The sequence below is a fragment of the Aspergillus pseudodeflectus genome (genome assembly GCF_044049435.1).
Source record: "Aspergillus pseudodeflectus strain CBS 756.74 chromosome Unknown BJX68scaffold_83, whole genome shotgun sequence".
In the NCBI taxonomy this organism is placed as follows: domain Eukaryota; kingdom Fungi; phylum Ascomycota; class Eurotiomycetes; order Eurotiales; family Aspergillaceae; genus Aspergillus; species Aspergillus pseudodeflectus.
This window is the reverse complement of record NW_027263859.1, coordinates 20059-46193: the sequence shown is the minus strand read 5'-3', so window position 1 is coordinate 46193 and position 26135 is coordinate 20059. Positions and strand designations below refer to the sequence as shown.

Sequence of the window (26135 nt, the reverse complement as noted above, 5' to 3'; positions counted from 1 at the left end):
CCGGAGAGAAACCCTCTCAGCGCCCAGGAAGACGTGAACATCACCGCGTGTATCGGCACAACAGAAACATGATCCAGGCCTAGTACATTGAATGGAACGAGTACTCGCGTAGCCTGTCATTAAGCTGAATGCGCGTCTTGAGTAGCAAAGTCGTCGAGTGTCTTGGGCTACGTCTGCCTTGTCTCTAGCCTTGTCCAGTCGCAGCGACGCCTTGCAAAGAATATCGCCAGCATATGTTGTACCCTCTTGATCTACATGCTAGAAAGAATGTCCTTGCAGGCAGGTAGAATAAAAAATCCCGGTCTCTATCAAACTGATCTATACCGTTTCCAGGTACCCGAGTCCTTTAAAGAAAAAGCACTACACCAATCACAGCCCGGGTGGTCTAGTGGGTAAGAGCAACCGTCTAAGCACCCAAATTAGACTAGTTTCTAACAATTTTCACAGTATGATTCTCGCTTAGGGTTCACCCTTGGCATATATGCGAGAGGTCCCGCTCGATCCGCGGCTTGGGCCGTTCTTTTTTTTTTTTTTCATTCTGTCTGGATTTGGCCTGTACTCTTTATATATGATTGATTATACAGGTAGTGATTAGTGGGAGTCCGTCCCTCCATGCTGTCGCTTGCATCTTCTCATCTCCGCGACTGGCAAGCCACTGAGGTCGAAGCCTACTTTATCTCTATGAACTGTTGGTACAGCCCTAATCAGCTAACCGTCACTTCTGGCCAAGCCACGCACGATGCGGTCGTGGCTTTCCCTTGGCATGAGCCGCAAACTGATAAGAACTAGGGTAAGCCCGTTTCCATGTCCAAGGCGTCTTGGCTAACCCTTCATACGGGAGTACCATGGGCTGGTTCAGGGTTTGCTGACTTTTGTATTCCAGAATCGCAATAGCATTGGGTCGGTCTGTGTGCCTATTGAGCAATAGATTATTTTGGGCATTGGTTAGTGGTTCGCTCTAGGGCTACCTACCAAGTTACAGGGTTGGCGGTATTCAAAGTTGGTGATGTCTTACATTGTGTGGACGATTCATGTTCATGAATCCACTAAAAACTAGATTTAGTTTACTTCTAACCTTGCACCATTTAAACCCAAGGGGATTATTCACTCTTTCTATGCAGCTATCTCTACAGCTTCGAGTCCCAATCAAAGCCCTGTGTGTATGTATAAGATGGCTTCCACCAAACTTGTCCAGTCTGTTGCCACAGTTCCCAGTTACTTCCTTTAAGCTAGATATTCCCTCACCGAGTACCTATATATGGGATGACTATGTAAACTGGCAGTAGGATAGTAGTTTGAGATCTTCTTCTTTGGGGTGGCTTCGCCTCCAGTGATTATGCAGTAAGCATAGATAATAAGCTTAGACTTTGGTACTTCTCCTTGTAATGGCTAGCTCTAGATCCACCCAGCCTATACACATAGACCCGTTAGATCCCATATGGTCTTGTGAGATAATGTGCATGTTATTCCAGCACAATTTTAGAAGCTGCCCTCTCATTCTACCCGCCCTATGCGGTGAGAAAACAGGTCCATGGTGAGGCTGTGTACGGTATATTTGTCTTTACGCTGTTAAAGAAAGCAGCTAATGGGAAAGAAAAGAGGAAAGGGCGTGTTTATTCATAGAGGCTATAATATTCTGAGCTGGAAAAGGTCCATCTCCATCTCGCATCACCTCCAGACAGACGTCGAGGAATCTTGTCGAACCAGATCAAATGTCCAAGAACGTCCAGGGCCGCCCTCGTACACCTTGAAGCCCTACCTCCCACATCACATCCTAGAACGACGGATCCGCATTCTGCAAAAGCTGCACAAAATATGCCTGCAACACCATCAGCACTTCGTTCAGGCCCATACCAAGCCCACCACTCTGCGCTCCAAACAAAAAAGGACAGAATCGTAAACATACCTGGAACCACGTCCCCGCCTCGGGCGCCGGCTTGAGCGCATCAGAGTACCCGCAGTGCGCATCGTACCTCGTCGCAGACGTATCGGATGTCCCGTCACTCTCGCCACCGGGCTTGACCCAGACAAAGGCATCGAGCAGGGCGTCGCCGGTGTTTGTCGACGGGCGCACGCCGAAGCCCGTGTTGATTACGTTGCACCAGTCGCCCCAGGCTTGTTGGCCGGTTGGTTGTTTTCCGTTGCGGCCTGAGAACACACACCCGAGTTAGAATTGGGTAGTGAAGTGGGGAGTGGATGTGAGTGGCGAGGAGAGCGGGGAAAGTTTGAGGGTTTATGCTTGGTGGGCGAGGGGAAGAGGGAAGACAGCGATATAGACGAACCAGTATCAGTGATGAACCGCGCATCCCACCCCTGCGCACGCAGGAGCGGCGCAAGCGCATTGATGTAATCCTTCTCGTCGCAGACAGAGTTACCCTGTGTATACGAGGGGCATGTACCGATTGTCCACGCGTTGTAGTTGGCGACGTTGGTGGCCAGGCCGCGGAGGGAGGCGGGGGAGCCGGCATCGGAATACACGCCAGCGTAGAGGTTTGCGGCCGGTTGCAGGTTTGCGGGCCAGCCGAGCCAGCCGGCGTGGCCTGTATCGTTTAGAATGTGTATGGGGTATAAGAAGGGCGGGGAAGCCAGGAGGGAAGTACTTACCAGCGTCGAGATACATGGCTACGTTGGGGAGGTTGAGCTGCGTGACGGCGTAGTTTGTGCATTCGAGATAGGCGTCGTGCGCGTTGGCGCACTTCGCCACGTTTAGGTTTGTGACGAGATTAGCCAGGCTGTCGGGTTCTATAAGTCGTGTCAGCGTCGCCTGTCACAGCATATGGAGTACCGCTTACCGATAACAAGAATAACCTGAACATCAGAATACTCTACAAGAATCTCGCGGATAGCGTCGATATATTCCTTGTAATACTGCACACCGTTATTGGCGATCGCGTACTCGCCATTACTAGCAAGAGCAGCGCAGTCACGGTCCGGAAGGTCGTAGACAACAAACTGGCCTGCAATAGGCGGGTTGGCTCCGGCAGCATTTTTCGATTGAATGTCCGCGAGGTAAGTAGCCATTCTGGGTACTTTGGCGGCGACGTCGCTGGATTTGTGTCAGCTGCACTCATGCATCCAGTATAGGGGGAGAAACGTACAGCCACACGAAGGAAGGAACCTTGGCCGCGGCAGTAGCTGCGGGTGCAAGGGAAGAAAGCGACCCAGTGAGAGATGGGATGGCCAGGGTGTGGACCTCGGATGAATAGTAAGGGTTGACGTAGAGCTGGTAGCCACTAAATGGATTACCGGATGCAGTTGCCGTGACGGTAGGCGAGCTCGTGGTGGACGAGCCGGGATTGGTTGTCGTTGTGGCTGAGGTTGTGGTTGTAAGGGTTGTCGACGTGGTTGCGGCCGGCAAGCACTGCGCGTACCCTGTGCGCCTGGTCAGCGATGCTCGGTATGGATTTGGGAAAGCATACATTGGTTGACGGTAGAACAGGCCGCGCCAGCTACACAGCTCGTGGCACCTGTCCAGCCATTGCCTCCGCCTGATATCGTTAGCATGGGTATGTCACTGTGAGAGGTGGCGTATACATTGCCCATAGAGAGTCTGCTGAGCCTCAGCTGCAGCCAGCACAGAGGCAAAAGCGAGCCCTGCAAAAGAGTGGCGCATCTTGAAGAAGTTTGATGAACGGATCAAGAGAACTGACTCGTAGTGAGCTGTTATCCAGGCGTCAGAATCGGCGTTGCTCTGCAGGAATTATATAGGGCTCACTCCCATGGTCCCTGACGGACCCATCGCCGCCGCCTCCCCTTGTTAGTTAGAGCTCTAGTAGCCCCCATTCGGGTTGATGCACCGTTGTAAATGTGCCGACGCGAAATTCCGTCTGGTCGTAACCGGATTGGGAAATGTAGAATCGGCGGGATACGCCGTCCGTTCTGTGTTCAGACACGGCGCAACTAAGAGATGTCGACATCCGCGATCAATTGAACCGCAAGCGATTATTCGCCGGTCCGACACTCTGTTGCTCCTCGGCTGAAGTCGTGGGGAGATTAAACCCCCGGTGGCGTCCACTGCCGCAACGCCCTGAAGAAACTAGCGGCGCCATTTCTCGGGGTGCACCTGCAGATCCCCAAAAGGGAGCGGAGATTGTGGCACAGTCATATGATTCAGGTGAAGCTTAATCTATTTTCCCCGCAGGTCTGCAGAAGAGAAACCGGGGTAGTTAAGGCGAGTAAGAATTGGCGATTGGCTGTGGTTTGCCGTGGCGGCTGCACGGGCCGGCCTGCCTCGTGAATTGCCGGAGTGGCTGAATTGGGGTTCAGAAGCCCTGAAGAGGTCTAGGTTTTCCCTTGTTAGGAGAGTGGTTAGCATGCGAGCCAGATTAACCTAGTTGTCTATATGGGGACAAATACCTGAATGCTAATAGTCGCCCATCGCCTACGCCCGGTCCCTCCTATGTAATCTTGAACATCTCGAGAACAACCCTATTGCACGAATTGGAAATGGAATACATTCCTGCTGACTGACATAGGTACAGTAATCCAAACGAAAGTAGCAGCCAACGAGCGCGCCTACGTTCGCTAAGTCTCCCGTACTCAGGCAGAGCACATCCTAAATCCAACAAGCTCCTCGTGCAACCAAAATCGAACTCGGAACAGGCACATGATAGCCTAGCTACGCCGCAGCAGCGTTGTGTCGGGGATAGAGGATGGGTGGTCGGTGGGCTGAACATGATTCTTCCGGATCAGGGCGGGAGTTTGGTGCATTGGAGCGGGCACGAAGTGTGAACTAGCCTGTATTTTTGTTCAGCGATGTCGGGCACTCTTCAAGGGAGTGTCTCGGTGGTGTCATACCTTCAATGTCAACTTGACAGGAAAGAGGCTCGGCGACAAAGTGATCTGGCTTGGCCCAGCAATCCCTAATGACCTAGTGGCAGCCCCAGTCATCCAAGGAAGAACCACTTTCCTACTCCTGCTCATCTAGACACTGTTTGCACAAGTCATCCGCATAGTCATTCTGCGCACGAGGAATATAAAGGTAGGTCACATCTCCAAGCTCCTTTACCTGATCATCAAGATTCGACGCCCACTGAATCAGATCCCGGTTTGCGACCTCGCCGCCCTGAGAATTAACCCAGCCCTTCTTTGACCACTTGTAAATCCACTCCGTCATGCAACCCACAGCGTATCGGGAGTCGGAGTATATAGTCACGTCGAGCCAGGGATCTGAAAATAGCTCCTTGTGCTTCGCAAGAACCTGCTGCAGGGCAAGAATGATGGCGGTGATCTCGGCGCGCTGACTGGTCGGTCTGGGCGTCGAGGGTAACGCTCTGTACCAGCCCTGGAAGGTTCCGTTCCGCTTCTTGAAGGCCGCGGCCGCGGCGCCAAAGGCCCAGGGCTTTCCGTTGCCTCTGCAGCCTCCGTCGACGTAGATTTCCATCGTGTAGACCATTGTGTTACTGCGGGGAACTGTCAGCTATGATCGGGATTGGGGCAAGATTCAGTCAACCTACTTGATGGATGCTGCTGGGCTCTCTGATGAGGATTCCTGGGTCGAAAGTTGCGGGGAGGAGAATGTTTTTATGGTGGGAAGAAGAGCAAACGAAGCCGTGGAAGATGATGGTCAAGCGTAGAGCAGCGGAGGGGAGATACTTGTGTTTGTCTTCCGGCCAGGAGGGATTTCTTGGCATCGGCTGCCTCAGGCTAATAATGGTACCAGTCCATCAAGAATGAGCCACGCTTTGAAGTACAACCAGGTCGACGTTCCTTTTAATCCACTGCAGTTCGTAGTTCCCAGATGGTGCTCCTAAAGACCGGGATACACTCTGACTGAAGATGCGCTTTTCAACTGTTCAGGTGTTGTGGAATGGCGCGTCTACCTCATGTAGGCGCGCGCCTATGCAAGACATCATTCAATATCCTGGTCATTTCTCGTTTGGTGGTAAACGCACTCTGTTTGTGACCTTGCTAATGTAGGACGATGGACTTAGCAGGACTTTCCCAGAATTTAATAGATTCCTGACTCTCAGTTTCCTACTCAGTTGTTAGTAGCTTCCAACCAATTTTATTTTCCGCCCTCACATATATATATCTTCTGCTCCCACCCACAACCCAGCAAAGAGTTCTTCTGACTTTTGTATATTTCCTACTTCAAGGGGTAGAGTGAGTAGTTACGGTCGAATGGAATTTTGACTAGATTTGGTGACACCTCATCGGCGAGATACAAATCGCGCTGCTCTTACGCAGTACCTAGGGTGCTTAGACACCTTGAATGCTATACCCTCGAGGGTGATGACATTTACAAGCCGGGCAAAATGGACTCGGCGCTGGCATGACTATATGCTTGCCACAGGCAATGAGAACCCGGATCTAAGAACAGAAAAGGTATCGAAAGACCGGGGGAAGCCGTCAAGGATCTCCTGCCGCTGGAGAAGTGACTTGATGTGTGCCGTTCTACTACGCTGTCATCCGATGGCGTTGGGGATTGCGCGGACTGATTCATTTGTGGTTAGATCTCCACGAGAATGTAATCTCCTCGGAGTTCCATGGTTCCGGTTTATGTTTCTGTTCTACGGGGTCGTCCCAATGTCCAGTCTAGAAGACCTTTGTGGCTACTGGCTGACATCATCTACGAGATGCGAACCGTACTGCGGGACTGATGGGACGAGTATTGTGTTGTTCTACATCAAGAGCACCTCGAAATGGCAGTGCCGGTAGAACAATAGAGAAGACGTGCAGAAAACCGCGTACTCCTGATCTGACCCTGCGAGCCGGGTTTGGAAACCTGCACGTTCGAGTCTCAGAAACCCTGGTCCCCGACTCCCACTTCTTGCAGGACGGGTTTGACAGATTCCGGCCCTGCTTCTCACTGTCATGACAAGGTATCCAGGTTTTCAATTCCCACCTCAGCGAGTTTGCTTCTTCAGCCTGTTCCTAGACAAGCCACATCTTCTCTCTTCTAAATCACCGGTAGCTCAGGAATGAGGAAACCAATACCCAACGTCATCCTCTGCCCACGCTACCAGACTTTCAAGGTTGCTGGTCAAGTCCATCATTCACAGCAGCAGCTTACCCCTTCTTCCTGGCTACTTCTCAACGAGTTGACACAGCAACCTGCCTCTTAACGTTATTGGCTTTCTCTCAGCAAGATTTCCGGCTGCTAGCTGCAGTCGAGTGGACAAGATCGGCCACCCTCCTGCCCAAAACTGCACAGAGACTTGAGACATGTCTTTGTTGCTGCAGGTCGGAAATGAGGCTACAGGTGTTGTGAGGCCACGTGCTCCGATGTGCTCCGACCTCTTGGCTCAACAGGGAATCATGCTCCTTCCCCGCGCCAATCAGCGTTTAAAGTAAAAGAGAGCTCCAAAAACAAGAGTGAATATGCGTGAATATCAAGTTCAGCAGCGCACAGAAGTCTCTGCCTCGAGCCCGACCGGTGGAAATTATAAAATCACCCAAGATTCCCGCCCTTTCTCTCCTTTTTCTTCTTCTTCTTCTTCTTCCTCCTCACCCAAGTCTCGTTCGTCAACTCCAAGGTCACCACCATGAGGTCTTCCTTATTGTGGACTGCCCTTGCGGCTGTCACTGTGATTGCTACGGCAGAAGCAGAAACAGCTTTCTCAGAGCCAGACAAGGTCCCTCCTTCTTCCACTTTCGTTGAGGGTAACTCTACTACTGTTACCATCTCGGCGAACCCCTCTTCTACCCTTTCCCCCTCTGCTGCACCTTCCGCTCTTGCCATTCCTACTGTCATCCCTCCTCAAATCCACCCTCATCCTCCCGGTACTTGGCCTGACGTTTCGGGTCCCACCGTTACTACTACCGGTTCCCTCAACCCCTCTGTTTCTGTAATTCCTGGTCCTGTCCCCCCTCCTGTCTTCACTCACCCCTCGGATGATTCCCCTCATGTAATTCCTTCGTCTCTTGGGAGTGGAACCACTGTCAATACTGGTAAGGATGGCCAGAGCTCTCTTGTCCCTCCCGCTGCCAGCTCCAGCACTGTCATTTTCGGGGACACTTTGACTCACTCTAGTGGTGAGAGCTCTCCTGGTGCTGTTTATACCTCGGGTGTCTACACCAGCGAGACTCGCACTTTTCCATCCACCACTGTTGACACGTCTGTGGCTTCATCTGGAACTTCCGGTTCTTCTAGCTCCGAAGTAAGTGAAACCCCAACCTCTCCGAGTACCAGTGAGTTCATTGCTGACGTGAGTAGACTGAAACTTTTTCGTCCACCTCCGATGGTACGGCCGTGACTTCGACTGGAACTTCCAGTTCCTTTGCTATCGACACCAGCGAGACTCGAACCTTCCCGTCTATCACTCACAGCACTGGTGTCATTCCGAGCGGGACATCCACCCCTACGTTCACTGAGACTCCGACTGCTTCAAGCAATCTCGCTGGCTCCTCCACTGTCTTGGCGAGCGAGACTAGGACTTTTCCGACTACGTCACCTGTCAGTTCTGTGGCTCCCTCCGGCACCGCTAGCACCGGGGTCAGTGTTGGTACCGGTAGCTCTAGTGTTATCAGTGTCAGTGAGACTCGTACCTTTCCGTCTTCCTCTGGCACCACGGTTGCTCAGTCGTCTGGCGCTTCATCCACTGGGACCGCTTCCTCCGGCATCGCTACCTCGCATGTTCCCTCCTCTGTCGTAACTTCGACTGTGTTGTCCTCTTCTTCACTTTCTTCGAACGAGGTTTCATCTGGCACTCTGTCTGGACCTTCGACTGAGCCGGTGTCTGGACCCTCGACCAGCGCCACACAGAGCAGTGCGACTACCTCGGATAGCGAGACGAGTTCTAGCATCCCGGCTTCTTCCAATGGCTCCTCTTCTGATGTCGGCTCTAGCACCGGTTCTGATGCCTCGATAACCAGCGGAGGCACCACGAGCACAACATCGAGTGATAGCATCGGTGTTACGCCTACTGCCAGCACCACGGACGCCACCGGCGCTACCGATACATTGAGCACGACGGAGCCAGTTAGTGAAACCGACACGACCGGCGGTCCCATCACTGGGTGGCTCATCCCCAAGCCGGAAGTCACCAACAGCCTCCATGGAATCTCCGACACTTTTGTCCACAACCTTCCTACCTTTAGCTCTTGGGAGATCGACCCAAAGCCGCCCCTCCAAACGCAGATCATTGACGATATCAAAGGGTCCAAGCGGCAGATCGAGAACCTGATTGACAAGCTGGGCGGAAGCGTCAAAGGCCGCGGCTGCAAGAGCAAGAAGAGGAGCCTGTTTGATAGCGTTTTCAACACTGTCAAGAACGCCATGGACACTGTGACCGATGTCATCGACAACCTTTTGTGCATGGCCGATAAGTTCGAGGACCTCATCGAGGCTGTCGGGAAGAACAAAATCAATCTCGCCAAAGATACCATCAACATATTGATCGACCCCAAGCCGAAGGACCAGGGATCTGACGACAATAACGATGATAACGACGACGACGATGATGACGATGATAATGACACTGAGTCGTCGAGCTCAACTTCGACGACTTCCACAACCTCGACCTGCAGCGAAACTGCCGCCGAACAAGTCACGATTCTCTGCGAGCCGACGTTGATCACATCGGCCGACTCCACCATCTCGACCACCACCTGTTCTCCCACAATAACCGTCACGACTACTGGTTGCTCCGTCACGGACACGACGACCACCATCACTGAAACCCCAACCCCCGAGTCAAGGCCCTTGTGTTCTGTCAAGAAATGTGGGGACGCGTGCCCTCGCGGACATGAGGGGTGGGGACCCGGGGTCGCTCTCGCGTGTTCGCAGATCCCAACTTTGACGGTATCTGAACTTCCCGCTGTAACACATCATTCTCTGGCGACCGGCGATGATGGCGGACTTCGTGAGGAGAGCGTCAATGAAGAGAGCCTCATCAAGCGCGCTCCCCCCTCTCTCATCCCGCCAATCATCCAGGACGATCCTCCCAACGCCGAAGCCCACCTGACTCCCCTCATCCAGTCACTCGATCGCACTGCAAACTGGTGGGTACCCTACCGTGACGTGATGACGCTATGGGCTCCTTTGCCTCCGAATGCCCAACAATACACAGTCTGGGGTATCAAGCCATTGTCTGGTTGTACTACTATCCTCGTCATCTCCAAAACAGGTTTGTACGCAGCACACCTCTCCGAAGACCCGGTATTCAAGCAGACGTACCGTACTATCGAGACGCAGACGTGGGGACTCTTGTCACATGGCGGCGCTCCTGGGGTCATACCGTTTACCGATTTGGCTTCACGTGCTGGCCAGTCAAGGCCTCTGGACGAGGAGAACAAGCCGATCGTTATCGTGATTACGCCTTTCAAGGAGAGAAAGACACGGTGGGGGCCTCGAACTCTCAAATACGGGGCGGCAAAGCTGCTTGGGCGAAAATATGCAAAGTCCATCTACGGCGATGGCGCCGACAGGGACCCAGACAGTACAGATCCCCTTGTGGTACCGTACCAGGTTTCGGAGGAGGGCCAGGAGATCGGGGACACAACACCCAGAAGCAAAGTGATTGTGGAGCTGAACCCAGTGAACAAAGTCTACCATCTCAGCAATCGTCAGTTACGCCGCGAGGAATACCATGCAGTCGGCCGATGGCGCGTCTGGGTTGACGGGAAGGCAGTCATGGACCAGGATTGGATGTACGGCCCCTTCCTGACTCCCCCTACTCGACCGGCTGGCCCAGTTCGCCGAGACGATGTTTGCCTACTGCCAACTTTGGCTTCGACTTCTTCTGCGGTATCGACAAGCCCATCCACCTTGGTCACCACCACGCGGCCTCATACTCCGAGCTCGAGCGAATCCCCGGCCTCCACAACGTCGACCGACACTTCGTCTTCGTCTTCTTCAACAACATCGTCTGTTTCTTCCACTTCCACCTCGTCCGTGACTCAGACCCACAACCCGCCAGGGCAGCCCCCAGGGTTCACTCTCCCCACTGCCCATCCCACGACCACACGGGGCCACAATCCGCCCGGCCAACCTCCCGGGTTCACCCTCCCAACAGCTCAACCGGCCAGCTCTGTTCCTGTCTCCGAACAGGTTTGCGATTACTGGGACACAACCACCTCGGACAATCACCCCATCATGAACCACGCCGCGGTCATGCAGCTCGGCAAAAAATGCAACTGGGACACCAACACCCCACGCGACAAGCCAATGGGGCGCGGTGATGGTGAGTTGATTTGGCGAGTCACCAACCCAGCCCGTGACACAGACTATTATGCCTCCATCAAGTGGAAGAACGGGTGCGAGGGTCCGGCAATGAACGTGCGCAACCCGACACCCGAGCTGACCTGCGAGCGCATAATCATCAACAATCTCGAAAAGTGCCAGAACAAACATGGATATAGAGGATATATCGAGGTTGGATGTCTTGTTTATATCTCGGAGATGACCTCTTCGCTTCCTGCCACTCATTATGGTTCGGCTGGGGGCACGACGGGCGACACTGGTGAGGATGTAAGTGAGGAGACTGATCATCACCCTATTCCAGCCGGTGGATGGCCGCCTAATAAGGGCAACTAATTCGTCTCATCCCGGTCATCATGTACCTGACACGGCATCTCCTGTCCATCACTTTTCTTTTGTCCATGGCTTCTCCCGCGATTCAAGATCGCTCTCATGTATGAATAGCGTCGTTATTGTCTTTTTCATCTTCGGCGATTTCAGATCCTCGTTCTCGTTCTGTTTCTTCTGGTCCCGTCCTGTTCGACTCGATTGATCTGCCTCGCTGTGTGCTCTCTTGTTGTTCGATGGATCCATGAGCAGAACGAAGACTGATTTCCATGCCATGTACCACAACTACCTGTATCTAGAGCTACGAATGAAATCTAAACTTCAGCTCAACGGCCTTGCGGTGTTTTCGATTGTAGTTACTTCCTGACACTAAGAGTCTGTGTTACAGCAGGCGGAGAAGACGCTGTTTTCTTGTCTGGTAAGCTCATCACTCTCCAGAGATGGTCGTGACGCTGACGTTGGAAAGGAAGGCTGCTCTGACCGTCTGGTGTCCCAAGCCACGCCATCGCCAATTTATAGCATTCTCGACATCCAAGGTTTTCACGCGGACACTCCCCAGCAAGATACGTCGCACCCATGTGAGGAACACGGTCAAAACCTGCTCTGTGCTACTGTTCCAAGGTTTACACTCATGCTCCTCTGGCCGGTACGCTCCTTCCTGTTTCTGTGGGATAAGAGAACTAACTTGGACGGCCCTGGGTATATGTTGCGCCTTCCTCGTGCCGTGGTAGCGAATCCGGTTTCTGGGGAAGGTGCGAGGCCGGGGGTCGGGCAGTCGTTCCTTCCCTGGTACGCAACCTGGGAACATGGATCTCTGAGGAAGGAGCGAGGGGGAGCATCCAAGGTCGCTCCTTCCTGCTCGGTGACGGAGGGGTTTTGCCTCGTAGGGAAGGTGCGAGACAAGGGACAATCCTTCTCTGAATACTCCAGAAGGCAACATGCGCTTTCGAGGAAGGAGCGAGGAGGAAGAGGCGAGGGTCGCTCTTTCCCTTTGTATGTCAGGATTTTTGCTTGGTAGCGGGCCAACGGTTTGTGCGAGGGGACGCCGGGCGGGGAAAAGTCCTGGGAGTTGCCCATTCCTTCCCTCACGTCAGGGTCAGATAGCTAATTGACGTTGGAGAATCGTCGAGAGAGAGCTGAGGCGTTGTTCCGTCTTCCCACCATGCGAGACCTGGTTTGTCCCATGGGTTAGGACAGGTACAAGGCCTGACTATATGGTCTTCCGTTTTCCTCTCAGAAGCTATAATATTTCGTACCCTTTTTTCTTACCACCGTGGTAAGTTTGACTCTCTATCCATCTATCCCACCATTCCTATTTACACAGCCTAACACCGGTACAGAATTTAGCTCCATCACACAGCCCTCCACTCCGCAAAGCGAAACACCGCGGGCTGCAGACACGGCATCGCATACGCGCCCTGCGCATAGATGGCAAAGTGCGCGCCTGTATTCGGTGATTCGCGACCGGGGTGTCGCACGGTGAGTGCGGCGCTAGATATCTCGCCGAGTTTCGTGAAGTCGTCCGAGTCCGAGGGGGAGAAAAGGAGCTCGTATTTTGTTGGGCGGGCTCGGATGAGGAGTTGGATTTCCGTGTTGGATTGCAGCGGGTGGATGTTCTCCTGGTTCATCATTAGCATCAAACCTTGGCTTCATTATTGAAAAGAGGGGAGAAAGACATACCTCGAAAAGATCCCCCTCTGCCTTTCCATTATACCCCCGGAAGAAGACCTCCACCCCGTCTCCACTGACCGACCTCCTCAACCCAATACTCGCATACGCAAACTGCGACCACCAAATCGCCGTCCCAGCCTCCTCGAGCGGATTCTCCGGATCAAAGTGCATTCCAACCCGCCAGTCAACCGAAACCTCCATCTGCTTCTGCAGCAGCATGCTCGGACACTCCGAGTCATAGATCCGGTACGCGTTGCCGTACAGGCTGAGATTCCCAGGGTTCTTGGTCAGCGAGTATTCGCGCTTGAGCGGCGTGCGCAGGTGGTACCAGCCGAGCTGCAACTCGGGCGAGTCAAAGTCGTCGCGCCAGGACGTGCGGATATCCTGCTTTATCGGGGCGTCATGTGCGCCTGGAGACGAGGATGCAGCAGCCATCTCCATTTCGAGTCCAATCCTCGCCCCGCCATTAACAACCGGCCACCCGTCCCTCCACTGCACGGGGGCAAGGAACGTCTCGCGGCCCAATGTCGAGAGTCTACCATCGACAACCCTCACACCAAGGAAAACAGCAAACCAGTCCCCGTTGCCGTTTTCGACGAAATCGAGGTGTCCCGTGCACCGGATTTCCTCATCGTCCCCATTGAAGATCATCGGATTCACATTCAGACCCTCGGACGCATTGGGTTCCTCCCACGGGCCCAGTGGTCCAACTTTGCTTCTGCGAATCCACTGCTGATGCCCCTCGTCTGTCCCGCCCTCGGCAGTCGAGAGATAATAGTATCCGTCATGCCGGAAAATATGCGGCCCCTCGGCGATGCCGATCCCGTGATGCGAGATGCAGTTCCACGCCGGTTTCGCCAGGCATCGACCTGTAGCGAGATCAATTTCGACTGTGAATGTAGCAAGCCCGAGGGCGTGTTTGTCAACTCCTGGTTGTGTGATTTGGTTCACGGCGCTGAGGTAGGTTTTTCCGTTGGTGTCGAAGAAGAGCTGCTCTCCATCAATCATGGGCTCCAGGGTACGGAGTAAAAAGGGGAAAGGGGAAGAAAACGAAACGAAACGCAACGCACATCCTGATCGATACCCGGAACATCAAAATAGACTGGGTCCGACCACGCCCCCGGCGCCCAGATATCGTCCGTCGTCACGTAGAATCCGCGCGGGATGACAATGTCCCACTCCCTCGGCCGAAACCGCTGCGTGCACCCGACAGAGACATAGAACCGTCCCTTCTCGTTGCCCGCGCTATCCCTCTTGCCTTCGGTCCTGTACCGAATCGTCGGCGCCCAGATCCCGCCGCTCGGTTCCGTCGTGCGCATGTCCAGCTGTTCACGCCGCGTAAGGACATGGCCGATGGCTTTCCAGTTCAGGAGGTCTGTGCTGTGGTAGATGGGGATCCCGGGGAAGTATTCGAATGTCGAGGTTACGAGGAAGTAATCGCCCCGCACGCGGATTATGCTTGGGTCTGGGTTGAAGCCTGGGATTATCGGGTTGCGGAATGATATTGGGGTTGTGGGTGACGACATGATGTTTGCGTGGGGTGGTGAGGGATTCTGGGAGGAAATTGGAATGCTCTGGGGTACTGAATCCGGAAGACATTTGGAGGTATTTACTTGAGCTCCGATAGCTAGAGTATTTACCCCAACTTAATGTATGGGTGGGGGATGCGCCAAGGTGGACGGTCGTGGGGATCTGCTGGGAGGTGGACGGGATTTCCGAGCGGCAAGTTTGGGTGGCACGATTCTTCAATTGCGGGGCATGGGAAAGGCAGGATATTATCCATCGTAAGGAGATGCGAGTTCCGGCTGGATAATGGGTGGAATGGCCATAAGTTAGGGCTAGATTCACCCTGAGAGTTGAGTTCTGATTGGTTGCTGCATCTCATGGAGAACCTTTTCCAAACCAACGCCGAAACCGCCGTTCCAGACAAACGTTGGCTTCCCACCCAGGTTTGCCTGGTTGTTGGTGTGAGGTACGGAGCAATGGAATTGGGCAGCCATTGTCAGATTGCACCCGTCAATGCAGAGGGACTGCATATGGGTGTTTGTCAACATCCTTGTGGTCAAGGGGCAAGCATTCAGGGTATGACTGAGAGATGTGGTAGACGGCCGATCTTCATTGTCAGTTACGACTGTCCAAATTGCTGTACAGTGTACCAGCATTACCCCAGCCAGTCTGGTGTGGGGAGACGCGGGGTCAACGCGCGGTCCGTCACCCGGATTATCCGAGTGTCTCCAAGGGCAGGCCCAGTGGACGGTAAAGAGGAATTTCAAAAAGTGGACGGTCGAATTGCTTTAATTTCTCAGATGTCTCTTGCTATGGCCGTCAGAACTAACTGATTGCCGTTTTCGTAAGAAGTGTCGCATGTTGAAATGGCGACCGCAGCTGTGCCAGAGCCTGTACCGGCAACTCCGACCAAGCTCGAATCCCAGATTACTATCAACGAGATTTCAGACTCCGAAAGCTCACAGCATTTCGGAGTGAGACGGATGCTTTGATGATCTGTTACAAAGGAGATACTGCGCGACCAATGGAAATACAATGGCTGTCTGATCTCCGATTGGTTTGCCACAAAGTCCTGCACTGCATCAGTAAGGGCAGGTCTGGACCTCAGAATGCCAGGGCGACTGTCTTCCGCGGGCAGAGACTGGTCGATCAAGTGCAGAAAGGGACTGTCGACGAAGAATCTATCGATGAAAGTGCGCTGCGTGTCCTTGCCCTCATCGAGGCGTCGAGAAAGAGCTAAACGAACGAGCCAGAGTGCTCCGAGGTTCGAACAGAGATCAATGCGTTGGCCCACAGGATCGCCTTGGAGGGAATTGTTCTGCTGAAGAACGATAACGACGCCTTGCCGCTAGATATGCGCCGGGCACGTAGCAGAGCCGGTGATTAGCGGAGAAGGAAGTGCGAGTACGCCTCCTCAATACATACAGAAGCTTCTCGACTGTTTACGGAATGCGCACCCTGTTCCGTCCCTTGTACGATATGTCCGTGATGTCAACACAAACCGTATCGTCCTGGATCGGAGAGCCAGGGTTCGAGATCTCGTACTTTAACAGCGGCTCAGATGTTCCTATGTTCACTGAAGAGCTCAAAGTCCCCGTCGTGGCAATGGTTCGCGGCCTGAAACCTGGAGTAGAGGAGTTGGGCTTCCAGTTTCGACGGAAGACTTCCTCTTCGAGCCTGCGCATCTTGACACCGGGTGTCGGTCGCTATGCTTGCCTGAAAACCGTACCATGTCCATCTCGTGGCAAATGTGCGCATACCGAAGCCAAACGACTACGAGCCGACGCCTCATGGTGCGGTCCTCTGCTATGAGGAGTATGTGGTTGAACGAATCTACATGCCAGAAGCGGTGCAAACAGCGTCCTCGTCCAATGTGAGCATCATCTTCGCTGGGCGGAATAGCGAATACGAGTCAGAAGGGTTCGAGCTCGACACAAACAGTCTCCCCGAAGCCCAGGTCAAGCTCATCAAGGCAGTGGCTGCTGGGTCTGAGAAGACGATCTTGGCGCTCAACTGTGGTAACCCCATCGATGTTTCGCCCTTTTAGACGACGTCGATTCAATCCTCAATGCACACTTTTCCAGCCAAGAAGGTGGGCTAGCAATTGCCGACATTCTGAAGGGGAAGAAGAATCCCAGTGGCCGACTTGCAACGCCATGGCCCAGAAAACTCGACAAAGACCATTATTCGCAAGTCTGGCTCCTTTCCGGCGAAGCGAAATCAGTCGATCTTATGCTCAGGCGACAGAGGTGCTAAGCTACTGGGACGAAGGGACCAAGTAGTACAAGGTTGAGGTAGGACCGCTGAGCGAGTCATGGACTGTGGAGGAGACGAATAGAATTCGAAGTGGACGGAAAACCCGAGTGGGTCCCCACTTGTCCCACGCGGTCGCTCCTCCCGCTCTTCTTCCACTTCACTTGCACCTCATCGCCTCGCAGGACGTCCGCTCACCATGCAGCCCACAAAACGGCCACGCACCTCGATGAGTAGCCAGGTGGAGGGCCCATTTAACTGCCAGTCGTGTGAAAAGTCCTTTTCGCGAATTGAGAATCTGACTCGGCACGCTGAGAACCGTACGTTCCCCGCGCCGTCCACTCATCGTAGATTCAGTTCTGACCAGTTCAGACAAGCCTAGTGCGAGATTCTCGTGCGCAGTATGCGCTAAACGTTTCACGCGGAGGTAACGTTCAGATCCTTCCGTCCACATCGCTCATAGATCCTGGCTTTCGCTGATTACCTACCAGCGACATTCTGAAACGCCATATGAAGCTCCATGGCACAAATCAAGGCCAGCAACCGCGGCCTTCCAGCGGCGCGGCATCGCCGACGGCACCGCAATTGCTCACCGAAATTGCCCGGTCTCAATCCCATCATACTCCAGATAGCGATGCTCTGGAAGGCAATTCTCGCGTACAGGCTCCCTGGCCCGACCAGCATGCACCTCGGATCAGCCAGGACAATTTCGGTACAGCGGCGTCTGCAGTCTATGACTCTCCACTCAGCCATCCGTCATCGTATCCATCGCTGAGTGAAGGGCCTTATGGCGTTTATGGCGAAGGGACTTTTGATGCAGACCTCGCATGGATTCTGGATATGCCTCCTCCGGACTTGATGTCGGCCCCCGCGCCTGCGCCAGAGTATCCCTCGCATATCAACCCAGCATCTATTCACGCCATAGTTACCGAGCAGCCCAGTAATGAAGCATCGCTTGATGAAGCTCGGCGCTCATCGATTGAAGATCGGAATAATTGGCCAGATGTGGATGGCGGACTGGAACCAACTACCTCGCGTGAGATGCCAGCTGTCGGTATTCCCGACGCGGATGCGTGGGTGGATCACGGCGAAATCTCCTCTCTTTCCGATCTGCTGAGCGATAGGCGAGGACACCGTTGTGCGGTGGATGATCGTCTCCGAGCACGTTTGATAGCTACTCTCGAGAAGGAGTCCTCGGTCAAAGATGGCCTGCTCGCGCCCGACCAGACCAGATTTCCTACTCCGGCAATTTTGGAACATTTCCTTCGACTCTTCTTCGAGCATGTCCATGTTAGGCTTCCCGTCATACACCGACCGACTTTCTCGATCGAAACTGCTCCACCATTTCTGCTTCTGGCCATGATGCTCCTGGGGTCGAGTCACTCTGTGACCAATCGTGGGAAATTTGTCGCAGTCTACCTCTATCCTGTAGCAACCATGTTTTCAAGGATTCAAGCGCTCGATACGAGATTTGTGAGCACCCCAAGCTAATCTTTGATTCAGATCTGATGAGCGTTCGAAAATGTTTCGCTGACCTCCTGTGCACCTAGTTGCGAGAGACGGACAACATCCTCACGTTGTTGTTCCTCTGTGTGTCGGCCGCCTGGTGCGGACACAAATTCGCCTTTGAATTTGCAGAAGGTGCTCGCGGAATCCTCGTAACTGCCTGTCGTCGGTGCAGGCTGCTCGATTGTCGGCAGAGACCACCTTCCGATGTGGGATCATCGCGCTCGATGCGGGCTAAATTACACCATTCATGGCAAGCCTGGATAAAGGCAGAGCAGCGGAAGCGCCTCGGACTTTGCATAAATGTCAGTACCGCTCGTATCTCCGCAGGCAAGGACACTGACAATGAAAGCTATTCGACCTCCAATTCCCGGCCCTCTTCCACAACCAGCCGTACATCTCGAAATCCGAATGCGTCAACCTCGTTCTTCCATGCCACGAGTCCTTCTGGGAGGCAAAGTCCGCCCCAGCCTGGAAGGTGCTTCTCGGCCCTGCCGAGACTCCTCCAGCAACGTACTTTATGGTCCCCCTGGATACGTGTCTCTTATATCCCGCCATAAAGCGTGAGCCGCCGTACGCCCCAATCGACTCCTTTGGCAAGACGATCCTCATCTACGCCCTCTTCACGCACATCTTCGAATGGAGACAGGCTGTGAACATAGTGCTGCACCCCGCATTTATCCGTGGCCCCGAAGGGACACGACCAGGCGAGGGACTGATGGAACGTCAACAATGGCTGCACGATGGTCTCGACGCATGGCTCACTACATACCACCAAAACGGAACCTCGGCGCCAGACGAGGCCCTTCTTCTCCACTTCCTCGCGCAAATCCATCTCTACGTCAGCGTCTCCGATCTGCATCTCTTCGCCGGTCGCTCAGGACTAAGCGAAGACATCAAGCTTGCCGAAGACTCTCTGCGCAGGTGGTGCCGAAGCCCAGAGTCAGCGAGCACAATGCAAAACGTCTACAAGATGCTGGACCTCGCCTTTCAGATCATCGATCGTGGCGATGATCACCAGTGCGGGTTCGAGATCTCGGTTGCCCTGTTTACCGGCGGGCTGATGTGTTGGATGTATGCGAAATTGGGTGGGCAGGTTCCCGTTGGGTTTCAGGTACGTTTCTGTGACGCTCGATTAAGGATGGCTCTAACCTGGACGTCAAAGATCAATCTGGCAAGCGACGCTCTGGAAAAGCTGAGTTGCTGGGGGATCTGTTCCAACTTTGCGCAGATTCTCAAGCGGTTTGTCGAGTAGAGAATGTGCTCTGGGAAATCTATTCTCAAAATTGAAAGAGATGGTTTAGTGCGGCGTGCCTACGATAAATGTGCAACGCACAGGGATATTACTGCCTCGGCTTTGAAGGGCACACAATAACACCACTGATAATTGGGACGTATCATAGGTATTCTCTTCTTCAGGTCTATACCTCATACCTCAAGATATCGGGTCGCTTCCGTCAAATTCCCCAGACAGCAAGCGGTACTACATGAGATACCGAAAGAGCTTCGGATCTCATACACAAATTCACGAATCGAGAGGTGGTCAGAGGAGATCTTTCTGGCATCACACCCCTGGTAATTGGCAGATTCAACGAGCTTCTCAGGGCCTGGTGACTGATGGATTGTCAGAGCAGTGCCTATTCACTTCCATAAGTTAAGACTGGAAGCCTTCCCCAAGCAGCTCGCTTCAAAGGTGCCAACAATGCGGATGGCTCTCGTCATTCGTGTCTTGACAACCACTGTAGGCACAAATATCTGAACCCGATAGCCTTGGTTTTTCCGGTCCTATTTCTCACTAGACGACCTGAATGCGACCCAGCACACCCACGATATTACCCAAGGGCCCGCTGCTATTCACGCGAAAGGACCGGTGCGAATCTGTTGCGCGCGGATCGATGACCTCTACCTGGCACACACGTCCCAGCCCGCTGGCATTTGAGAGAGAATATCGCATCGAGAGACAAGGCGATCACGCTGCGCATCGAAAGCAGCGTAGATCAAAAGTCTTGCGTCACCCGCAGTGGCGGTATACCTGTTCCCGCGCGTGCAGTGGCTCGCGGAGAAGACTCGGTCGTATTGGATTGGATATGTCGCGACTTCAGATGGCTGCGTGCAATTTCTATTGTGGCTTCGGCTAGGGAGTCATGGTGAAGAATTGTCGACGGCGTGTCGCGATTGGCGAGGTGAACAAATGCAGCAGACTCTCTCGCCTTTCTAGATCTGACATCTCCTGAAATCTATTAGTTCTACTTTACCATCTATATCTTCCTGTATCTGCCAGGGAGTTGACTGCCTATTCCTGCTTGGCATCGGTGAAGAAGCCATAGTCACTGTAAACATGAGAAGCATCCTTGTCGCCGTAATTTGTGGCTCTCCGGGCCATATGGATGACGACAGGGCGTGCCACGAGGGAGCAATCCGGCTAGTCCCTCTAGTATTGGTAAGGAGGCTATAAATACGAGGCTTGACACTTCTATAATCTAGTACGTATAGCATACAACTCCTATGCCCTCAATCTAATCTGCACCCCCTCCACCTCCCTCCTCATCCGTCCCTACCTCGGACTCCACATGCCTAAGGCCTCCACAAAAGATGCGGGTTCCCATCAGGATCATCCACATTCTCCGCATTCGGAATCGTCTTCTCAACCCCCTCCACCCTCAACCCACCCAGATCACCTGCGAGCACGCGGTCCCGGTCCGGAAACTCGCCCTTCTTATACCCCCGAAGACACAGGTACTCAACCTCCCCACTCAAGAAACTGGAGAAGCTCCTTTGACCATCGCGGCCGCGCTCCATCGCCGTGGGGACGTCGACGCCCCAGGCGAGGTAGAAGAAGAGGCCGACGCCGATGCTGAGGCGTTTCAATTTCACAAAGTCGGCGAGGGCGCCGCGCTGGCGCCGAAAGTCCGCGGGGAGGGACCGGTTGGGCCCGTCGTCGTACATAGTCTCTTCGCTGTCGAATGCGTCGCGGGCGTCGGCGGCGGGGATCTGCGGGTCGAAGTGGTAGATGTACGAGTCGACGTCGAGATCCAGGTGTTCCAGCGTCTCCCTGTGGTAGAGCAGGCCGCGGATCAGAGTCTTGGGGTTGAATGCCGGGTACCCGCCATCGTTGGTGCAGCGGCCGCCGACCGAGTACGCGAAGCTCCTTAGGGTCCTGCACGAGCAGACCAGGGAGGCGAGGTACGAGGCGCTGAGGGAGGAGTGGTGGAGGGCGATTTTGGCGATGTCGGAGGAGCGCGGGGCGAGGCCGGGCCGGCCATTCCCGTCCTCTTCCACGACGTCGCTGCGGACGGACTCGATGGAAGGGAGGGTGCAGATTGTCGAGATGGGGGTGAAGAGATCGCAGGCGATGTAGAAGCGGTCGTCCTCCCAGTCAAGGCGCGGGTTGTTGATTATGTAGACATCGCGCAGGTTCTGCAGGTACGGGAACCGCCTTGTAGGGTCGGAGTTTACGGTGCGCAGGAGATGGTCGAGCGGGTATGTGACCTTGGGTGATGCTTGCGCAGATCGCGGATGGCTGTACTCGTGCGTTGCCATTGGGGACATAGCCATTGATTCGAGAAACGGCGAGACGGAGACGAGCAGCGCAGCCAGAGCCTGCGGGATGAACACGTTGTCCGCCATTCTCCGTCGGGAGCTATAGATGCAGTGTCAGCCAGCGAGATCCAATGGATTCGATCAGTGACTCTCGTACTGGATACCAACATGCACGAGACCATAATCCATCCTCTGGAACAGCATATTGACCACCCGCCCCTGCAATTCCGGGGCTTCAAACCCTGCAGCCCGCACCGCATGCCTCAACAGCCGCATATCCGCCTCCCCAAGCTCCCGCTGCGGGTCCTGCTCGGTATAATCGAGCCGCAACGGGGGCGGTGCGCGGACTTCAATATGCCGGACATAATGACCTAGCGCGGGCCGCCGCAGGATATCCATGAGAATATCAAAGGCGATATCTAGGGAGCCGGTCTTGGGCTCGATTTTGACACTGTGGTACATGTGTCGCGTCTCCATGTCGCACAGGCGATGCAGGGATTTGCATTGCGCTGAGAGGGCCGCGACATCGCGGGTTGAGAGGAGGTAGGAGATGATGTGTTGCTGGATGTCGAGGGGGAGGGATGTTAGAGTGGCCATGGTTGTGTGCGCCAGGTGATGTTGGAAGAGGATGTATGCATGTCGTTGGGTTTGAGCATTTTGCTGTTGGTGAGGCTAGACCCGATCTGGTATACCTCGTTCATCAAGCCAGAAAGCTTGGCGGGTTGGATTCAAAGCCCTAATTTGTCACCTCCAGCGAATGGAGACCACCACGGCCAACACGGTCAAGAGGGTTGAATCTTGGTGGACAGCGAAACGACCGACATCTCGCTCCTTCATATTCTCCTTTCGGTAAGAGCCCGTGAGTCGTGTCTTTCATTTTGGATCCTGTCAAGTACAAAAGGGAAAGAGTGGCCCTCTCCCCTTACTGTCTCGTGCCTTCCTATTCTGAAGTAGGAAGGTGCCCCACCCTAAGGTTGGGTCGCGCCTTCCTTAGTTAGCCAGTTCGGCAGACAACAAGCACGGTAGGAACGACCGACATCTCTCAAGCCGCCTCTTCCTGTTTTGAGCTAGGAAAGAGCTCCGGGCCTCTGGTCGTGCCTTCCATTTTTAAACTATATCAAGTATGAGGAGGGAAGGAGCGGCCCTCCACCTGCCAGTGCTCGTATCTTCATATCCTGTATTAGGAAGGTGCACCACATGGCTCGGAGTCGTGCCTTCCTTGGACAACGAGTTCCAAAAGCAGAAGAGGAAGGAACGACCGACGTCCCGCTCAAGCCAGGCGATTTCTCTCTGAAACTAAGGGAGAGGCTCTGGTCGTGCCTTTGCCATTCGCTTGGTTCTTACAAGGAAGCGACCTAGAGTGACGACCTCGCAAATCGACTAAGCTCTTGCATAACTGGCATGTCCCAGCAGAGGTTGAGTGCCCGAGGGTGCGATGAAGTCGATAATCATGATTCAGACTGTAATTAAATTTGTCGTACGCGGCTGCGCGCACCCGTATACGTCTAGCTTATTGGCTTCCTGGTTGCGGACGCAGTGGCCCGATCACGCGGAGAATGTAGCGCACTGTGGTTTCGATCCCAAGGAGCGTAGGAGTTTGCTCAGTGAGGCTACTAATAATGTATAATATCTTATGTTGAATGTCAATAGGGCTAGCGACAGTGGACGTAGGCCTAAAGTCGTGTACAGACTTGGCCCTCTGGCTAAACGCCAAAGTCGTTATCCTCGTCAATGACCATTTCATATGCTTCCTCGCGCTTGAACCTACCCTGGCCGTATATGTCTTCCTTGGACAGCGGCGTGGCCTTGGCCATGATCTCGTCAATGGTGGCGTATCTCTGCTCCCAGCCTCCCGCAGGCTCCTGGTTGGGCTCAAGCAAGATCTGCGGAAACGCCGTGACGTAGTTGTCAGTTGGGCGCCGGTACTCGGAGCCGAGAGAAACAGACTCGGGCGGGAAGAAGGGCTCTTCGTTCGGGTCGTATTGGTAGTCCATGCACTCTCCGAATTTGAATCTGGGGAATGACGCGAAATACCCATCGAACTGCGGCTTCATTGCCTGCCTGAAAGATGAGATTCGGCGCCCTGCATTGAAGTTCGCCCATGGTTTGCGGCACGTGTCCTCCCCGCACGATTTCATGAAGAGCATCAGCGCATTGAGACGATCGACTGTTCGCTCGATCTCCGGGTCATTAGATGCTATTAGATTGTGCATCTCGTACGGGTCGTCCTTGAATAGTGTCAGTGGAAATGGATTATGACGATTGGAAGCCCACGAGCCGCTTACAATGAGATTGTATAATTCCGACTCGCCGGAGCACCACACGACGTAGAGCCACGCTGTATGTTCGCCCACCACGCGTATCGTCTTGTATGTAGCCATAGGATACACTTTGGGCGCCACGGGTGCCTCGATACTCTTAAAGCCCCAGTGTTCGATATTGATAACCTCTTCATCCGAGCCGGTGCCCTTGCCGGGATGTCGAGGTTGCCTCCACTGACCGAGCAGGCTGCGCCCATCGAGAAGCTTGGGCCACTTCCGGCGCTCCAGGCCAGCAATTTCGAGCATAGTCGGCACCAGGTCCACATGGGTGCCCGGCAGATTGGACTCGACGCCCTCCGGGATCCCTAGCCCCCTGACGACCAGCGGCACGTTGGAGTCGGTGCCATATGGTAGCGACTTTCCCGCCGTAACACGCCACTGACCGAGATGATAGCCGTTGTCGGACGTGAATATGACTTGGCATTATCAGCGAGCTGGGCTCTTGAGAAGCGGGAGAGGGGACGTACAGTAAGTATTCTCCATCTGTCCTTTAGCCTCGAGGTAGCTAATGGTGTCTTCGATGATGTCGTCCACTCCTTGTAGACACTGGAGCCGGCGGCGGTGGGTCATATCGGCCCAGTCGATCTCCGTCTGGTTCATCAAGCGCAAACCTTTCAAAAAGTACCCCTTTTGTTCCTGGAATTCTTGCTCAGGGTTAAAGTCGGGCCTTCTGGGAGCGTTGACGTTCTCGAAATCGTTCGAATGTCGCGCGAGTGGCTCGCAGTAGTGGTTGTCGTTACCCACATGGGGACTGGTGGGCGCCAAGAACAGGAGCCACGGATCCTCATGGGACGTTAAGTAGTCGAGACGATCAAGGCTAAGTTTGAGGAATCGGTCAGCATGCTCCCGGCCTAGGAGTTAAATGTTTGCGTACACCTTGGCTCTGATTATATCCGTCTGGTGAAACCCCCGGTAGTTCAGCGGTACCTCTCCGTTCTTCGACATCACTGCGGTATTGAAGGAATAGGTGTACGGGTCAACCTGACCATCATCAGCAGACCATCGTACGAAGCTCCCGGATGTAGGTCACCTTACTAGGCAGTCGGTGTGGTCCCAGCCCTTTGGACGGATGTCGTAATTGAATACCGAGTACCCATTGAGCAACTTGCCAATATCTTTCCATCGCGTCAGCCCGCCCCAACCTAGCCATAGCTCGATAGTATAAGCAACTCTCTTACATTCGGTTCGGTAGCCTGCCTGCTTCATATACTGAGGCAGGTACTCGTTGTCTTGGCCGGCCAAGACCCATTTGTCGTAGTCGCCCCTGAACCGTCAGCCGCGAATTGATCAAGAAAGCATCGCACTGACCCTGGCGCTCGGACGTGGGTAATGTTGGTGTTGTGTGCCAGCTGTCCTTTGAGGAGGGAGGCTCGGCTAGGGCAACACACTGCTGTTGTTACATGGTGGTTCATGAAGCTGGCGCCTTTCTTGACGAGCCTTTCTTGCAGCACCTGTTGGTAGTCGGGTGATCCAAGACGGAGGTCTTGATCATCGGTCAACAGGACGACGATGTTCGGGCGAGCGCACACAGCGCCTACAAGTGCGAGAAGCAAATTCAGACGCATCTTGGTTTAATTTTACGGCCACCTGTCTTGACCAAGGTACGGTCAGTTAGAGACGATAACCAGGGCCCATCGCGTCTTTTATACTTTGATTTCGACATGTCCCAAGTTACAATATCGCCATCCGCATTAAGGTGGCGTTTATCTGCCTCTTGACTGCGAAAGAGATGAGATCTACAAAGTACCTAATTGTGGACAAATTAGATGGGCAAGAAAAGTGGGTCGTGGGGTTGTGGCACGGTTACACGATAGCTTTAACTTAGGGAGTGGCATGGTAATACAAGTCCAACAATGTGCAGGCGAGGA

General features: G+C 53.9%; 8 protein-coding genes across 8 annotated transcripts; 3 read left to right on the top strand and 5 right to left on the bottom strand.

Moving 5' to 3' along the window:
- Positions 1-1689: 1689 nt before the first annotated feature.
- cbhC (putative cellobiohydrolase) lies at positions 1690-3613 on the bottom strand (the record flags this gene model as incomplete). The annotated part of the gene is made up of 8 exons (XM_071048797.1): positions 1690-1819; positions 1907-2148; positions 2283-2540; positions 2605-2742; positions 2793-3046; positions 3099-3372; positions 3420-3488; positions 3535-3613. 8 exons carry the CDS (start codon positions 3611-3613, stop codon positions 1775-1777), a joined length of 1359 nt encoding a protein of 452 aa, XP_070893091.1. The 3' UTR covers positions 1690-1774.
- A 1267-nt stretch (positions 3614-4880) lies between these two features.
- Positions 4881-5550, bottom strand: BJX68DRAFT_248738 (ribonuclease H-like domain-containing protein). The gene is made up of 2 exons (XM_071041978.1): positions 5457-5550; positions 4881-5402 (listed from the first exon to the last, which is right to left on the bottom strand). The coding sequence occupies exon 2, from the start codon at positions 5393-5395 to the stop codon at positions 4910-4912; it is 486 nt and encodes a 161-aa protein (XP_070893090.1). The 5' UTR covers positions 5396-5402; positions 5457-5550; the 3' UTR covers positions 4881-4909.
- Positions 5551-7487: 1937 nt separating this feature from the next.
- On the top strand, positions 7488-11479 carry BJX68DRAFT_272521 (uncharacterized protein; the record flags this gene model as incomplete). The annotated part of the gene is made up of 2 exons (XM_071047225.1): positions 7488-8102; positions 8159-11479. The coding sequence occupies 2 exons, from the start codon at positions 7488-7490 to the stop codon at positions 11477-11479; spliced, it is 3936 nt and encodes a 1311-aa protein (XP_070893089.1).
- A 1248-nt stretch (positions 11480-12727) lies between these two features.
- Positions 12728-14667, bottom strand: BJX68DRAFT_279764 (glycoside hydrolase family 43 protein; the record flags this gene model as incomplete). The annotated part of the gene is made up of 3 exons (XM_071048796.1): positions 12728-13117; positions 13185-14131; positions 14212-14667. The coding sequence occupies 3 exons, from the start codon at positions 14665-14667 to the stop codon at positions 12823-12825; spliced, it is 1698 nt and encodes a 565-aa protein (XP_070893088.1). The 3' UTR covers positions 12728-12822.
- Positions 14668-16135: 1468 nt separating this feature from the next.
- BJX68DRAFT_272519 (glycoside hydrolase family 3 protein) lies at positions 16136-16694 on the top strand (the record flags this gene model as incomplete). The annotated part of the gene is made up of 2 exons (XM_071047224.1): positions 16136-16345; positions 16413-16694. 2 exons carry the CDS (start codon positions 16136-16138, stop codon positions 16692-16694), a joined length of 492 nt encoding a protein of 163 aa, XP_070893087.1.
- A 405-nt stretch (positions 16695-17099) lies between these two features.
- BJX68DRAFT_259174 (C2H2-type zinc finger protein) lies at positions 17100-19661 on the top strand (the record flags this gene model as incomplete). Its single annotated transcript, XM_071043659.1, has 6 exons — positions 17100-17220; positions 17273-17327; positions 17392-18373; positions 18451-18711; positions 18759-19520; positions 19572-19661. The coding sequence occupies 6 exons, from the start codon at positions 17100-17102 to the stop codon at positions 19659-19661; spliced, it is 2271 nt and encodes a 756-aa protein (XP_070893086.1).
- A 1319-nt stretch (positions 19662-20980) lies between these two features.
- BJX68DRAFT_259173 (uncharacterized protein) lies at positions 20981-22543 on the bottom strand (the record flags this gene model as incomplete). Its single annotated transcript, XM_071043658.1, has 2 exons — positions 20981-22046; positions 22104-22543. 2 exons carry the CDS (start codon positions 22541-22543, stop codon positions 20981-20983), a joined length of 1506 nt encoding a protein of 501 aa, XP_070893085.1.
- Positions 22544-23649: 1106 nt separating this feature from the next.
- BJX68DRAFT_259172 (sulfatase family protein) lies at positions 23650-25832 on the bottom strand (the record flags this gene model as incomplete). The annotated part of the gene is made up of 6 exons (XM_071043657.1): positions 23650-24174; positions 24232-24683; positions 24735-25050; positions 25144-25214; positions 25446-25531; positions 25576-25832. The coding sequence occupies 6 exons, from the start codon at positions 25830-25832 to the stop codon at positions 23650-23652; spliced, it is 1707 nt and encodes a 568-aa protein (XP_070893084.1).
- Positions 25833-26135: the final 303 nt, after the last annotated feature.